Source organism: Taudactylus pleione, unplaced genomic scaffold, assembly GCF_031769625.1.
Source record: "Taudactylus pleione unplaced genomic scaffold, aTauple2 ptg000519l, whole genome shotgun sequence".
Lineage (NCBI taxonomy): Eukaryota > Metazoa > Chordata > Amphibia > Anura > Myobatrachidae > Taudactylus > Taudactylus pleione.
In genome coordinates, this window is record NW_028284921.1 from 5042178 (window position 1) to 5059302 (window position 17125).

Here is a 17125-nt window from a genome sequence, read left to right on the forward strand (position 1 = left end):
GGAGGCCGTTCTAAAAATTCAGAGCAAGCGCTGTCAGAGCGACCGGGCCTGAATCAGACCCAGAGACTGTTCCCGAGCGCATGAATGAGCATGCACAGAAGTACAAACATAAGGAATTGTTTTTGGAATCCCGAATACAATACCTTCTGTGACATCGCAGGGACATTGTGTTACTGCAACCACTGTTCCTGCTCAAAATATTGCTGCATAGCTTACATATTTTATCATAATTGATAAAATCTCGTGATGATGTTGCCCCATAATATTTTGGGCAACATCACAGTTGATGAATAGACCACTTAATGCTTATGGTGTTGCAACTTGATACAATTTGTTTGTTTTGTTATTTCTCTGTTCCTTAATACTTTTATTTGTGATACATGTCTGAGGGGCCTATTCATCAACACTAAATTAACGTTTTTAAGGACATTTTCCTTAAATAACGTTATTTTAGTATTCATGAAGCCAATTAGCACAGAAGATAACACTGATATCTCCTTGCTAAGTTCCCCTGCGTTAATTTCCATACTCCCCATACATTAGTACATTAGTATGGGGATATGGAAATTATGATATTCATCAAATTCCAAAAATTATGTATTTTCGGAATTTGATGGAGTTACTATCCGCCACTGTGAGGTGGTAGCAGGTGAAACTTACCTACTTACAGCTGGACATGTCCCCCGATGTCTCCCTCTGGCGCTCTGGTGCGTCCTCTGGCTCCGGAGGCTGGTCGGACACTGTGTTCTCCCAGCAGAACACAATAAAGATTAGAAAAAAAAACTTTTTTTTTTCTAATCTGTACTGTGGTCAGCTGGGAGACCACGTGTCAGACCAGCAGGACGGAGCCGGAGGCTGCTGCGGGGCCAGGTAAGTGCGGGACGGGGGGGTAGTGAGCGGAGGGGGGAGGGTGGAGAGGGGTTGGGGGGGCACACATACTTACCGCCACTGTAGGTAGTGCTGCGCATGCGCTGGGTTTACGAATGTAACAGCGCATGCGCAGCACTGTTTCCAGCTGCGATAAGTTAGAGTAGACAGGGAAAAGTATCTATTTCCCGAAAAGCTGTCATCGGAATAGATACTGATAGACAGCTTTTCGGAATAGATACTGATGGAGAGGAGGAATGATGAATTCCTCCGGTAATTAGGTAGAACTCCATGCGAGTTCTAAACCTAATTATCTCCATCGAATTTTAAGGTATGATGAATAGGCCCCTGAGTATTATAAGCTTCTACAGAATAAATCAGGTTAACTCACTTAACCAACAGAGGGTGTTTAAAAACTACACTTCAAAGATTTGCTTCTCTACTTTTCCATTTTGTCTTAAAAAATTTGTCCTAACTAACAATGAACGCGAGGGTCATTACATGGGTTATGTATAAACCTCCCTTGTCTTTAAGCCACTATTGCCACATACCATACTAAATTTGTTCAGAGGATGGTACCATTGGAGGGAAAATTCAAAGACTTTTGTATGTAAGTAGACTATCTAGTTCTGTAGAAAGAGCTACTTCAATAATTCTACTAATTACTACTGGCACTTAAATCGGTTATGCAAGTAAATGAATGGAAAACTTAACAATCAAGGTAAATATTTACCTAGAAAATCAGTAAGAATTTTGTGAATCACAATACTCAAGAAAAAGCATACTGCAATGCAGTAAAATGTTCATTATTATTGCAGCACCTCCTACTAACATAAAAAGTCTCTATAATTAGATTACTAATAAAAAGACAGCAATATATCTGGATTAAACTTGCATCATACATTACATAATGTTCTCAGTAAGTTTTTGCATAAATACTGTAGAGTATACTGAGCACAACAGTTCACATCTCTCATCGAACATGACTTACAGAGGCATATATAATGGTATCATTATTATAATGGATAGTTTGGGCATTTCTATGGGCTCCAAACAGCCTGCAATCTCAATTCATATCTGATTTGCGGGAATGGTGTAAAAGCATTTGGACGATGATCACAATATGACATTGTGCATGGTCTAAACCAATGGAATTGTCTGGGCCAAACTGCAATCTATGCTTTGCCTAAACTGCAGAATCTGCAACAGCATGACCATATCACACTTATTATTATCCACAGTCAACAGTGATCTATCAGTAGATATTTATCATGTAATGGACAGATGGCATTTAAACTCACCCATGGATGCTGAGCGCTTTCATAAACCTGGTGTCTATAGAATGGGAGTATATGTGCCTGTGTGACATACAGTAAGTGGCAATTTACATGAAAAGAGATGAGAGATGTGGATAGAGATAAGAGAAAACCTGTGTAGAGAATTATGTACCAGACACCAGAACATAACAAGCAGTTTAAAAGTATATAGATCAAAACCAGCAGTGAAAGGATTTAAAAGTAGAACTGTCATAGATTAACAGAACTGTCATAGATGAATCATTTAAATTTGGTTATAGAACAAAAGCAGCCTATGTTTAATTGAGCCCAATTGTTTGTAGATATAGAGAATTACATATATTATTATTATTATTATTATTTATTTATTAATATGGAGCCACAAGTGTTCCACAGCTCCTTACATAGTACATAAACAAATAGGTTGACCAGTGGCTACAGTAGCTTTTTTACTATTATTATTATTTTTACTACTATTATTATTATTATTATTATTATTATTATTTACTTTTATACTTGCCTCCCGTTTATGTTATTGGATGTGCCTTGCTAAAGCTAGTAATGTAGCGCTGCTCATGGACTGTTATAGAAATGGCTTTATATGTTATATTATGGTCAATGACTGCAAACTACTGTACATATGTGTGCAAACCACACTCATTCATATGATCTGGTATTTCGGTACTTGGCTTGTTTGCTATACAATGTATGTGGCTGAATTGGACACTAATGCAGTTACTTAGGAAACTATCCTGGATCTGCCTGTGTGTGTACAGCTAATGGCTAACAGTACTGCTTTTAACTGCAGTTGTGAATTCATTCCAGATACAGATACTTTGCTGAATTTTATTTTTATAGGCGTACAGTTCTCTATTAAATTATATTTGGAAGATTGATTTGCACATTTTAATATTTTATTTTATATTTTTGCATTGCATAAACCAAACAATCTATTGATATACAGATTTTAGTCTGAATATGGGTGACATTTTTTTAATTTGATAAATTGTTTTAATTAGATGAATTCATGTACTTAACAGATGTATGCTGAATTCATGCATTAGCAATGTGATTAGCTATATGATTAACATGGCAATAATATTCTTTACAGATCTGTTGAAGAGGGTTGTGGGGATTCAACTGCCAAACTCTACCACATGGTGCAAGAAATAATGCTAATAAAACTAAAATAGATATAACTTATATGAAATAAAGTACTTTGCATAGTCTCAAACGAATAAGTGACTATTGCATTAAAAGTACCATATTTCTCCCATTCACACAGTAATAGTGAAACTAAGCGACCATAAGCTTGGTTCACAATGTTACTATTATATTTTAGAATAAACGTTCAGTAAATTCTTTTTAAATTTTAGTAGCAGGGTTGAAAACAGATTATTCTGTTTCCACTAAAGGTAATTTGGAGAGAATATTATAAAGCAAGGATTTGTTATTATTTAATAATGTTTTACTTTAAGAAAAACACACATATGGTATAAATATTCAGAAATCTAGAAGTACAGTTCTCCTGTTAGAGTAGGCTACATTTGGCATCTTATTCAGTTGCAATTGTAAATTCTGACATTACATTCTAACACTCTTAATAAAACAGTAACCTTTAAAAGAAAACATTGATCCCCATACACCTCTCCCTAGTAGTATATTTACTACTACTGCCTTCCTGATAACACATTTGCTGTACTGTAATTGAAAAAACAAACATAAAAAAATTGAAAAGAACGAGAATCTATGTTCTTTCAGATGAAAGAAGCACAAGGAACATCAGAATGTCGCAGATCCAACAGTGTCTTCCAAAAAGTGACAACAAACCCTACTTACAATAAAAATCACAAGAAAGACCTATTGTCCCCCAGGCTTAACAAATAAAGAATAATGAGTCTCTCATGGTATAGGATCTTTAATGATCCCATGTGTATGATGGCCCTATAGTAATAAAAGTGCAACAGAGCGCATGTAACACGTTATTAAAGGAATTACACAGCTAAGCAAAACAAAAAGGTCAAATCACCAACTAAAATATTTAGTGTGCAATAAAAACATGCTTAGTAACAATAAAACGTTCAATAAACATATACATGCATATTAAATGCAACGTTTAACATGTTCGGCAATGACCGCAGTGTTCCAATAGTATCACATACAGGTAGTTACAGTAGAATATAGAAATGTATACAGCACTGCAGTATAATAGTACAGCCCTAGAATGCAGCCGTTATAATATACCACACATGATAGCACACATAGGCATGGCATGGCAACTGCAGATATTGGATGAAGATTAATGTAATTGTTTTCAGGCTCTTTTGTAACAATTTTACTTACGATCAGGTTATTTTTATTACATTTTGTTGAATACACTATAAAATTACCGTTCACACATCACCAATTTAAGATTGTATAACCTTATATTGCTACAAGTAAGACGAGCTAAATTTACAGTAGAGATAGTAGACAACTATAGTACTCCAGTTGATCTGGGACTACAAGTCCCAGAATACCCTTTCATACAGCTTATAGCATTCCTAGACTTGTTATGCAACAACAACATTAGAGTCACTTTTGTGTTACAACAATATAACTTCTTACAGTACTCTGTACACAAGCTCCCCTTACAATTAATGCACATACAATTGCCATTATAGAAGCATTACCTCCCAATCCAGGCCTGAGTCGATTATCATATCCATCCAGCAGTCTGTCTAAAATTCTTGTGAATATGGTAATATTATTTTTTGCGTCATCATCCAAGGTGTCTGCTAGTACTTGCCTAGACAAATAATGATATGTATGTAAAGTTTTACTAACTATACTAGTATACAGCAAGTGTACATTGTTTGTTAGCAATATGTAGAGCCAACAGGAGACTTTAGAACTAGTTTTTGCATAGCAGAAAATCCGCCAACATGATTGAACTCTAGCCAAAGAGACACTCTATAATAACAATATTATAGTTTATATTTTTTTAAGGTAATGATCATAAATTAAACTTGATAATTTCCTAATCGCCCTGTGACTCTGAATGATATATACTTTGGACTATTACTGAAACAATATTAGATATATAGTGCTAAAATTATATACTCATATAATTATAATTGAAGTATTATATAATGACTAATGTATATTAAAATGGCTATTTAAACTATAATAAAACAATCCTCTTATAGAGCTTTCTTTACTTTCAATCTAATTGACAGAGCATAAGTATTTATCAGAAACCATGGACACACAAGTGATTTAGTTTGTACAGTTCAGGACACTTCTTGCTATAAGAACATAATGTCAGCAGTAATTAAGTATTTGGAGGAAATGTATCAAGCAATGGAAAGAGATAAAATGGAGAGAGACAAATATAATACAAAGATAGTACCAACCAGTCAGCTTCTAAGTGTCATTTTTCAAGCACAGCCTGTAAACTGACAGAAGCCGATCGGTTGGTACTTCATCTGTCTCCAGTTTATCTCTCTCCAAGGTTTGATACATCTCCCCTTTTAAACCACAATTGTCCTAGAGAAATATGTACATGCATGTAATTATACATTATACATTTATGATGTGTCCCCTGGTAATTGAAATTTATATATTTTAGAAAAAGGGAAAGTTAGAGTAACATAGTAATATTATTCCATATTCTCTGTCATAACTTCTTGAGGTTCTACCCTGTATTTATAATTGCTTTTACATTTCTATTTCAGAAATTGTTTTAGATGCATACACTTCCACTACCGGTAGTACGCAAACTAATGAAAAAACTCATTTCCAAATTGGCTACAAAACTATCAGTAAAACATATATATAATTAGAAGGAAAAAAAAGAAACTGTTTCTAGTGTGCAGAATAATAATGAATGCTAAGTATATTTTATGTTTTCACATGCTGGATATTTTAGGGATGTTATTTAAAAGGCACAATTGATAAAGCCGCATGCAGCAGCAGTTAACTTAGCCAGTTTGCTAAATAGACGTATGGAACGTCACGATAAATACAAGTTGTAAAAAGGAAAGGAACACTTGCTATGTATTTATGCTGCCATTATAAAACAAGAAAACAATGAGAATAACTTGTCTCATAAAGCAACCACTGTTTTATTGTGTGAAAGCTTGGCACTGTACACTAGCTCCACCTAGAGTTTACTGGGGTCTTCATTTCCAGAGACCTGTACATAATCTACCAAAGTAACCTCATCTTAAATTCCAGAAACTCCATTCACTTTTTCCTTTCAGTGCAAAAATGTGTTTATGTTTTATGATATGCAGATGAGCAAAAATACAATATTTATACTGACCTAGTCCTGACTTTTCGACACATCATGCAGCCTACAATTTGTGGAGTGAATATACAGATGTGTCGTCTTGCATCGTAGCCGATCGCACTGCAAACGTGCGCACACATCACGCCATGCGGTTAGCCACGGCCGCGTGTGCTACGCTACACCATGTCGCACCATGCAACCCTATGGAGTCGCAGGTGCGAACACAGCCCGCGCATCCATTCACGGGTGTGCGACCAGCGCCATGTGTGATGCGAATTGCCGCACAAGTGGCAAAGATGCAAGAGGACACATCTGTAATTCATAGAGACCAATAATGACTGTTCTGAACATCTATAGGACCTTGTGTACACCAGCTCTGTATTTTCCATTAAACTAAATGTGACTTTACAAAGCATAAAGCTCCAATTATCTCTACTTTGCTAAGTGCAGGTAAGCTTTGTTCTAAGGAAAACACCATGAAAAAAAACCACGCTAGCACTAATAGTTACAGTAACTCATAGGAGTCTCTTTATGTAGGAGCTGCGTTAACTGAAAATAACTATTGTCGTTAGCTCCATGTGTGCACAGTAGTTTCGCTAGTCCCTCATCGCCGGCTATAGGTACCGCTATCTGAAGCTTTCGGCCACTTGTTAAATTGTGCAGACGTTAGTGCCCCCATAGCAGAGAAAGGGGTTAACAGTGATTCATAAGTAGACCCCTAACTAATGTGAAAGATATCAGAAGACACATTATAACATCGGCTCACCTAGAGAAGTCCCACATCACCAAGGTGATGAATAGCACTAGTTTCCTCCTGCAGGATGGCAGCTTGCTCCCCATACTGGCACTTGGGTTGGAGCGAAGACCCAAAACCTGAGACAGAGAGAGACAGTGTTACAGGTGAGACCTTACAGGGGGACAATGAGCTCTAAGGCAGCCGGCAGCTCTGAGTGCCGTGTCCATGGGCACTGGCACAAAGTCCGCAGGGACTGTAGTGACCCTGAGCTGTTGCCTGCCACACAACCATGTGCTGCTACAGTACCAGCTCTTTACTTAGCATTGTGCCCCTGCTATGCACATGGTCTGCCCACACCACAGGCTGGCACCGGAGCCAAGTGAAGCTTGATACATAAAGCAGCACCAGGGATGGGTACTATGTAGAGCAGAAAATATCCGGGCAGCTGGAGAAGCTGGGGCTCAGACAGCCATAAGTTGCGGAGCATCCTCCAGACTGGGAAGGGGAGACACGGAGATGCTGTGTGGTACCTGGAAGGGATGATGCAGCGTGGTAGCCGAGCTGCAGAGGAATGATGCAGCGGTGGAGCCGGGTTGCAGGGAAGGATGCCGGGGCTGCAGCAGGTGCAGAGAGGATGCAGTAGCCGTCGCTGAGACACAGATCCTGGCTGCTGCTGCTGATGAGTGGAGGAGGGTCTCCGGCGGCGGGGGCGAGGAGGAGGAGGGCAGCGGCGGGGACGCGCACCGGGATCAGCACTGTATAGTACGCCGGGAATGGCGTACGGTGCACGGTCTCTCAGTCAGCTCCCTGCGGTGGTATTACCCAGCCTGGTCGCTTCCTCTCCCCTAGCCTTCCCAGTTCTTCCCAGTATCTCTACTGCTGCGGTTGGAAGCGGGAGGTAGGGCGCCTGCGCGGTCTTAGAACCCTGCAGCTGCATCCACACACTGTGTGACTCCTCCAGACAGTGTCATGATGCCAAACCCGGCATTGCACGCAGAGATAGGCAATTCATACAGCCCTTTGGCTATTCCCAGGCATCCACCATTCCCCTACATGCAGCATGCGTTACCTTTATAATCCCTCAGCTCCATGTCAGACCCTAAGCATGTCCTCAACCCACAGAAAATAAGCCTGTACTTACCCCACAGCAGATGACCCTGTCTTCACTCCTCAGCCGATCAGCTTGTCCTCAACCCACAGCCGATAAAGGTGCCCACACACTTGGCCATGTGCTCACGATCAGACATTGTGTCCGATTTCCCCTTGAACTCTCCCCAGCAGCTCCCTGGCAGTCGTGGGCACGATTTGGTGTTAAAAACTGTCCAATGTGACAAACGATCTATTGTGCCTCCTAACTATTCCAGTGCATTGTGACTGAGATTGGCAAATCTGCCCTACAGCATGTCAGATCTGAAGATGCGATGTACGACCAGCGGGTACGCTAATCGGCATCATGATCGTGGGTGCATATAATACACGATTTGTCGTCACGATGCGTCGGAATCAGGCACATTGTGTAAAATATCGCTAAGTGTGTAGGCACCATATGTCTGTCCTCAACCCACAGCAGAAGACCCTGTCCTCAACCTACAGCAGAAGACCCTGTCCTCACCCCACAGCAGATAACCCTGTCCTTACCCCACAGCAGATAAGCCTGTACTCACCCCACAGTAGCAGACCCTGTTCTCACCTCACAGCAGATAAGCCTGTCCTCACTCCTCTACAAAAGACCCTGTCCTTACCCCACAGCAGATAACCCTGTCCTCACCCCACAGTAGATGACCCTGTCCTCACCATAGAGCAAAAGACCCTGTCCTCTCCCCACAGTAGAAGACACTATATTCACCCCACATTAGAATACCCTTCCTTACTCCATAGCAGATCTCAACCACACAGTAGAAGACCCTATTCTCACCCCACAGTAGTTCACACCCCTTAGCAAAAAAAAACCACAGCAGCATGATCCTCTGCAACCCAGCTCCTCCGCTGCATTATTATCCCTTTCAAGTACCACATAGCATCATGGTTAGGACAGAGTCATACCACAGCAGATGGCCTTGTCCTCACCACACAGCAGATGACCCTGTCCTCACCCCACAGCAGATGACCCTGTCCTCACCCCACAGCAGAATATAATGTTGTCACCCAACAGCAGAAGACAATGTCTTCACTCCACATCAGATCTCACCCCATAGCACAAGACCCTAACCCAGTGGTTTCTGAACTGTGCGCCGTGGCACCCTGGTGTGCCTTGGGACACTTGCAGGGGTGCCTCAGTTTGGTGGTCCAGCACCAAATCAAATTATTTATGGTTAATATAATGTAAATATGTGGACAAACAGAAGCACAAACCTGTCCACCACCACATAACTGACCCTAAGGATGGCAGGTATGTACAATTTACTTCACTTTACTACATTTTTTCGGAATTTCTCAATAACAAACTAAAACTTAGGGGTGCCGTGAAAACAATACTGATACTCTAGGGCACCGTGATTCAAATACGTTTGGGAACCACTGCGGCCTAACCTCAACACACGGCAGAAGAACCTGTTCTCACTTCACAGCAGAAGACCCTGACTTCTCGTCATCCCATAGTAGAAGATCCTGTCCTTACCCTAAAGCAAAATACACTGTCCTCACCCCATAGCAGATCTCACCCCTCATCAGAAGATCCTGTACTTACCTCACAGTAGAGGACCCTGTCCTCACCCCACAGCAGAAGATCCTGGACTCACCCCACAGTAAAAGAGACTATATTTATCCCACATCAGAACACCTGTCCTCACTCCACAGAAGATCTCATCCCACAGCAGAAGACCCTGTCCTCACCCCACAGCAGAAGACCCTGTCCTCACCCCACAGCAGAAGACTCTGACCTCACCACACAGCAGGGGACCCTTTCTTCACCCCACAGCAGAATACCCTGTCCTCACCTCACAGGAGATGACCCTATCCTCACCCCACAGCAGATGAGCAGTTGCAGTAAATTTAATCGCTGCCAACTTGTAATTGTCCCCTGTCACTTTGGGTATTGCTGTACCCAGCTACTGGAAACACAGCCAGTTCTGCATATGCACAGGTATTTTGTAGCTTTTATTTAATGCATGGTACTAAAAACTTTCTGAAATGTGCAATCAGTGGACTGTTGAGTGCAATTATTCCTGTGTGGATCACCTCAGTGAGATTGAAGGGAAGTACCAGCTATTTAATGACATGCAAAGTATTGCTCGGTTCCCAATATTATAATGTGTGTGGGTGGATAGAGTATCCCTGTGGAAATACACTCCTGGTTTGGGCATGAGTGGGTGGCTGTCCCCTCTGCCTAGAGCTTGTTGTTTTGGTTTCAGATGACATAAGTATGTTTTCTTCCTTTTTGATAATCTATCTTCTTGCTTTATTTCTGTCTGAAACACTGTATACTTCCACTCCAATGACTGTATTCCACATAGGAAAGTGCTAGTAATTACACATTCTGCAAATAGCCATTACTTTACATTTTTGGTTCATTAGTGCAATGTATTAATGAACACCCATTTTTATACATATATTACTTTATTAGTCACGTAACCTTAGAAACTTCCTTTTCTTTCCTTTGTTGTGAATAAATAGTAATACAAAAATTATTTAATCTCAGTGCCCTACCTCTCTGTAGTGTACTGTAAAGAACAATTATTTTTTTAAAATGTACTTCTCTTTTATTTCTATTGAATTATACTTTATATTCAGTGCATCAATACTGATTGCAAACAGTACCTGGGCTCTCAGGGTTATGTCTGCTGCCTCCCTACAGACATTTGGCGATGTAAAATAATATAGCAAGATAAAAAGTAGCATAGAATATATTTTTATGACAGAACAACGTTCAAAAAGACTGCATTCCACACTTCACACTTTATATCTGTTATATGCCACTGTCTGTCTATCTATCCATCCAGGGCCGGCACAACACACTCAGCAAAGGCATGCATTGCAGGGAGGCACCAGGCTGGAGAGGCGCTCTCCCCACCTACTGCTTAGTTCACTGTTGCTGTCAGTTGCCGCTGTGCCTGTCAAACCGTATGACAGGCAGCGGCCGGTGCAATGTATAATAGTAGAGGTGCGCCCGGCTGCTGCCTGCCCTGTGTGCTCCGCCCCCTTACCCTGTCTCCTGCAGTGTCTGCAGGGACTGGAGAGACGTCATGACTTCCCTCCATAGTCCAGTCCTACAGGGCCAGGCGCAGAGAAGCCATTCCGCCAGCAGCAGAAGAGGTGGCACTGTGAAGGACACTGGAACCCTCCCCCGCAATGGCGGGCGTGCATGTTTAGTCTATTATATATTAACCTATCTATAAATAATGTTAATAAAATACTGCATTTAACACTGTACCTTGTATTTCTCTAGCTATCAATCAATCTATCTATTTATCATATCTGTCTAATCTAAGCATCTTGAAGTCCAATTGGAAAAAAGCGCTATATAAATAATATTATTATTAGTAAACCTGACAGATAAAATGTAAATTGTTGAATGAACCTATGGGTAATCTCAAAATCAAATGAGGCAAATATTTCACAGTTCCAAAGATTTCAGGCAAATGAATACCCCAAAAAGACAGCACTCCATATATAATGCAAAAAATTCAATACAAAATGTATTGTAGAAAGTCAAAAGAAGTCATCATTTCATAAGTGTATAAAGAATACTTATCGGGTCAACAACAAAAAAATTGTGTAAAACTAGCATAGGCCTTTTTCAAGGACTCACATAATACAATTGAGCAGCAGGAATCGGTATGAAATACCGCCGGCCGCATGGCAGCCCGACACTGGATCAGATCCCGGCAGCGGCAGCCCGACAGCGCTGGAAATCCCGATCGTCGTAAGGTAAGTAATGACTAACCTAACCCTCCTTAGGGGTGCCTAACCTAACCTCCCCCCCAAGTGCCTAAACCTAATCCTCCCTGTAAGTGCCTAACACTAAACCCCCCCTTCCCCACTGCCTAAACCTAAGTCCCCAGGGGGGTGCCTAACCCTAAGACCCCCCGGGGGGTGCCTAACCCTCCCTCCCCCTAGCCTAACCCTCCCGGGGGGGTGCCTAACCCTAAGTCCCCCCCGAGTGCGCTAAACCTAACCCCCCCCCCCCTTCGGCTGTCCGCTCTCGGCGCCCGGCATCCCTTTGATCGGGATGCCGGGCGCCGGTCTCCCGGCGTCGGTGAAATGAGCGGCGTCTACATCTAGACGCCGGGCATTTCACCCTCGCCGGGATATGATAGTCGGGAAGCCGGCTGTCGGTATAATGTCAGCCGGCTTCCCGATTGCATCCCGAGCAGCATGTACCTAAATAGGGCTTGATGGAACACAGCCCCACATCATCCCACCAATTTCTGATTACAGGTGCTACAAAAACATGTCTATGACCCAGCTTCAGCATATATGAAAGAAATTGATGGAATTATTAAATTAGATCTGATCAATGGATACTGCAAACATTTTAACACATTATTACAATGCCAGTTCTTTAAACAGCACCCCTCCCAAAATGCATAAGTATTTGAGTAAACCCCAGGCAGAGCAATAATTTAATTGTGTGGCTCCCTTTGTAAAAATCCTCTTTCAATTTGTTGATTATTTTCTCCAGCTGGAGGTACATAACAGCTTTTTTCTTAAAAGACACTGCTGATTTTTTTGGTAAAACTGTCCAATTTTGGGCCTACACCCTATGATTGTTTTCTGTTTATGCTTGATGTAGCCACCTTATGTATGAACATTCCCCATGAAGAGGAGATGATTGCAGTGAAGGACATCCTTGCCACCAGTACACACTATACCGTTCCTCTGATTGGGTATCTCATGTACTAATTGATGTTGTAATTTAAAAAAATGTACTCTCTTTAACAAATCATTTTATCTACAACCACAAGGCACAGTGATGTGGTGTAATATGGCCCCATTGTATGCCAATCTTTTTATGAATGCATACAAGAAGGTTCACATTATGGGCAATTCAATTTCCACAAAGGACATTGATTTATACTTTTGGTATATTCATTACCTTTTTATAGTGGGGATTGGTTGAGAGAACAAACTCAACAAATTTGCTGATTGACTAATACACTTGCTTGTACAAGAAGGTTTTCTTTTCTTACAGTCTCAACACAATATGGTACCTCATACATCACAAAATAGAATGTTTAACACATCAGTCTATAAAAAAGCAACTTATAGAATACATTATTGGCTTTTATCCTAAAACCACTAAAAATTACTTACCTAGATTACCCCTACTGGTTTTAAGCAGGTATCTGACATTTTGACTGCACTTTAGTAAGAGGCACAATCTAGGTAAGTCCTAAAAAATTTTATACTGTAGTGCAGCTATGGGTTGATTTTTGGGGCGTGGGTCCCCTGGATTGCTTTGGTTGGGCTGCGTCAGGGCATCACATTATAAACACAATTTTGTTTTCTTGCACTTTTAGCACCTCTGTTGTTTGTTTAATAAATATGTATTATTTTCACATCTTCATTTTTCACCCTACTATATGCAGCAGCAGCTGCTCTTATCTATCTAACACCTTTTTACACTTCACCTTTCCTCATTAGAGTGATGCCCTGGGGTGGCTCGGCTGGGCTGGTTTGGGGGTGTCCTGCACTCTGGATTTCAACCCCAGTATGTTAGGGAACTACCCTCAGAGGTTACCTGGGCATGGTGGGTAGGCCCATAACCATGGCCATGATTATGCCAAAACCTCTATTTATTGCAAAACTCTATTGCAAAATGTATAATATTATATATAATTAGTAATGTTGGAGTTGTGCACTTGTAATTCTTCTTTTTGTGCTCTAGAAAAACTATAAGAATACTTACATGTACTTCATAAATGGGTGACATCTGTTCTGACACGTTCATCTCAATTATGTTGTGTCAAATAAAAAAGCAATTATAACCCCAGTCTTAACCAAAAGCCAGACTAACAACATGGCAGCTGGGACAATAGCCCCACATAGCTACATAACCAGCATGGAGGGTTCTTATGCATATGTGTACTGGGATTTCTGTGTTGCATAATGTGAACGGGGGAACTATAGTGTGTTTATCACGTTTGGTGCTGGGAGCAATTACATATTATACTTTTTAATAATATAACAAGCATATCTTATTAACAATTGTATTGGTAGGAGCCCACACAAGTTAGTTGACCTAGGGCCCCCACAACCCTTAATCTGACCCTGGTCTTAACTAAAAGTGTTAATTCAAATTCTTACTTTGCTCTTTCATTAACCCAAGATTTAATTATCTAAAGATTCATTGATAGGCTTAACATCAACCTAAACCCTAATTCACACCCAAGTCCTCACTATAAATCTAACTCATGCTCTAACACTATAATAAGTCTTAACATAGCTATACATTTACTTCCACAAATTCAGACCTACAGTATATGAACAAAGTTTTGTAGAAGTTCAAAATAGGAAAAGCATGTTATGTGCAACTAAGGGTCTTAGGGCCTGATTCAGAGATCGATGCAAATGCCATCACAGCTGCCATCTCTCACAATTGCAAAAAGATGCAAATAACTCACTCGCCGTCCAGTGCTTAGAGACGCTCACTGAAAGCATCTCACATTCGCCGCTCACACACAGAAACATTGAATGCAGATCAGGCGGCCATCAGCCTGCTGAGTAGGTCTAAGCAGTGGCAGACATGCTGTAGCGGGTCCCCAGACACGCAGAGGGCTCTCCTGCTGCCAGCAAGGACGCAGAGAATAATTTATGGATGCCCAGAAAACAGTGTTTAAACGGTCAGACATGCCTGTGTTTTTCTATCCACTCCATGTTACCTCCCCCTAAAGCTGACCACCTGTCACTCACTATGTGTGAGCGTATTCGCAATTAATTCGCTGTGCATTTGCAGTGCGGCTTCCACGTGCCCAGATGCAGCAAAAAGCCACTCATAGTGTACTAGAGACGATAAGCTGCGACTTTAATCGCACAGGAATTGGCTTTACACATGGACAAAGTTGCAGATGAAGCACAACAGAGCTTGGCGTGAGGAAAAGCCATGAGCGCTTGCATCGGAGCTCTTTATACACATATTCAGACTCAGCCACAGTTAAATTGATCAGTGTAAGCTAGCAATGTAGTTTTGTCCCTCCAGATGTGTTATTTATGGTATGTGAATAAGACGTACTATTTGAGCGAGAAAGAAGCTTGGAGCAGAAGAGTCACACAGGGCCTAAGATTGACTATTTGGTGCAATTGATGCAACAGTAAGAAACGACACATCTGTATATGTACATATATTGACGCAAGGTTAAGAGGGCCATCTCGGGGTAAATAGTAGCACTTTTATTTTCGAGCAGCATCAGATTAACATCAAACCAGCCCAGTACCTTTGTACAAGTAGTTGCAGATAGTTTTTGTTTTTTAGCATAAAATAAACAAAACAAAAATAAATCCTGGTGTGTCAAGCACTAACTAACCACAGGCATCCTTCTCTAAGGGTGAAAGAACGTAATGTCCAAATTACAAAACAGAAAGTAAACAGATCACTTATATTCACCAGTAATAGTGAATCTCAACAGGCCTGCCAGCCTGCTCCTCAGGTAGTGAGAGACAGACTAGCAAACTTAAGCTAGACACACAGCTCAGCAATCCGGTGACCCATCAATACAACACCATGCATCAATATATTCCATCCGTAATCACTGCACGACCCGCTGTATGACAATGCAATACATTGTTACATACTTGATGTAACCACTCCACGTCATACATCGCATCGTTCCATCTGATGCACAGGACATCACATGGGACAATGCAACCATTCAATGAATCAAATTATGAAATGTGTGTACACAATGCACGATGGTTGTGCAGAGTCATTGCAGGTACCATAATTGCACGACAAATCATGTAGTGTGAGATTTCATTCAGGAAAGGATCAGCACAAACATGCAGTTTTAATGGGTGGATGTTTTATTTTTTTTATGGCTCTAGCACCGTTTTATATATATATATATAATTTATATATATATAATTTATATATATATATATATATATATATATATTTTTTGTACCTGTGATTAGTGCTGCTTTTAAATATATTCACCATGAATTGGGGGGGGTATGTATGGGGTGCGGCCGAGATGGAGCATGGGGGATATATATTTATATATATATATACTAACTGGAGTACCCGGCGTTGCCCGCAATTTTAAGAATGTTTGTTTACACATTAAGACAGAAGGACAAATTTTGGACAACAGCAGTCAGTATGTTTTGCCTTTCCGCCTTAAGTACAGTTACCAATTGTGACACCGAAGAAGGTTGAGTTGGCCTAGAACGCACCCGTTGCTGAAATTCATCCCAGAAGTTCTCAGTGGGGTTAAGATCTGGACTCGGAGCTGGCCAGTGCATTCCGGTTATCAAATTTTCGGTATACCAGTCCAGCATCACCCTGGAAACATGACAAGTGGCTTTGTCGTCCTGATAAGGATTTGTTGTTTCTGTAGTACTGCAAGTGCATGGGCCTCCCTACGAAGTGTTCTTGTCGAAACTGCCACATTAGTGCCCATTTGTAACTTATGTGCAATGGTATGCATGGGACTTTTACGGGGATGTCCAATCACTTTTATTACACAGTGTAAGTAAATATATACAGTGCGGAACAGCCCTGAGGGCTGCGGTATAAGTCAGGAAGATCTCCTGCTCCATTATTGGGAGAGACTGTGAGTATCCATTTGGTTGGAATAACTCCTCTTTGGGATAATTAGAAGAAGCACAGCCAGCAGAGTGCTTCTTTCCCTGTTAAATATCTGGAGACAAGAGATTGCTGTACAGCAGGTGCTATATAAGCACACAAATACTTTATGAACGGGTATATTAACAGAGACTCTGATATTAAGGCCAATTTAATATTTCATCAGCTAATATCCTAAAGGATTCAATATAGCAAGGATTTCTACAATGCTT

General features: G+C 40.9%; 1 protein-coding gene across 1 annotated transcript in view; it reads right to left on the minus strand.

Moving 5' to 3' along the window:
* GABRA2 (gamma-aminobutyric acid type A receptor subunit alpha2) overlaps positions 1-7775 on the minus strand; it is a 165290-nt gene extending 157515 nt beyond the window's left edge. Inside the window, exons 1-3 of the mRNA XM_088450552.1 lie at positions 7702-7775; positions 7202-7308; positions 4835-4950 (exon numbers count right to left, since the gene is read on the minus strand). Coding sequence (XP_088306678.1) covers positions 4835-4950; positions 7202-7275 — 190 coding nt within the window. The 5' untranslated portion in view covers positions 7276-7308; positions 7702-7775. The remainder of the gene's footprint in view (positions 1-4834; positions 4951-7201; positions 7309-7701) is intronic.
* Positions 7776-17125: the final 9350 nt, after the last annotated feature.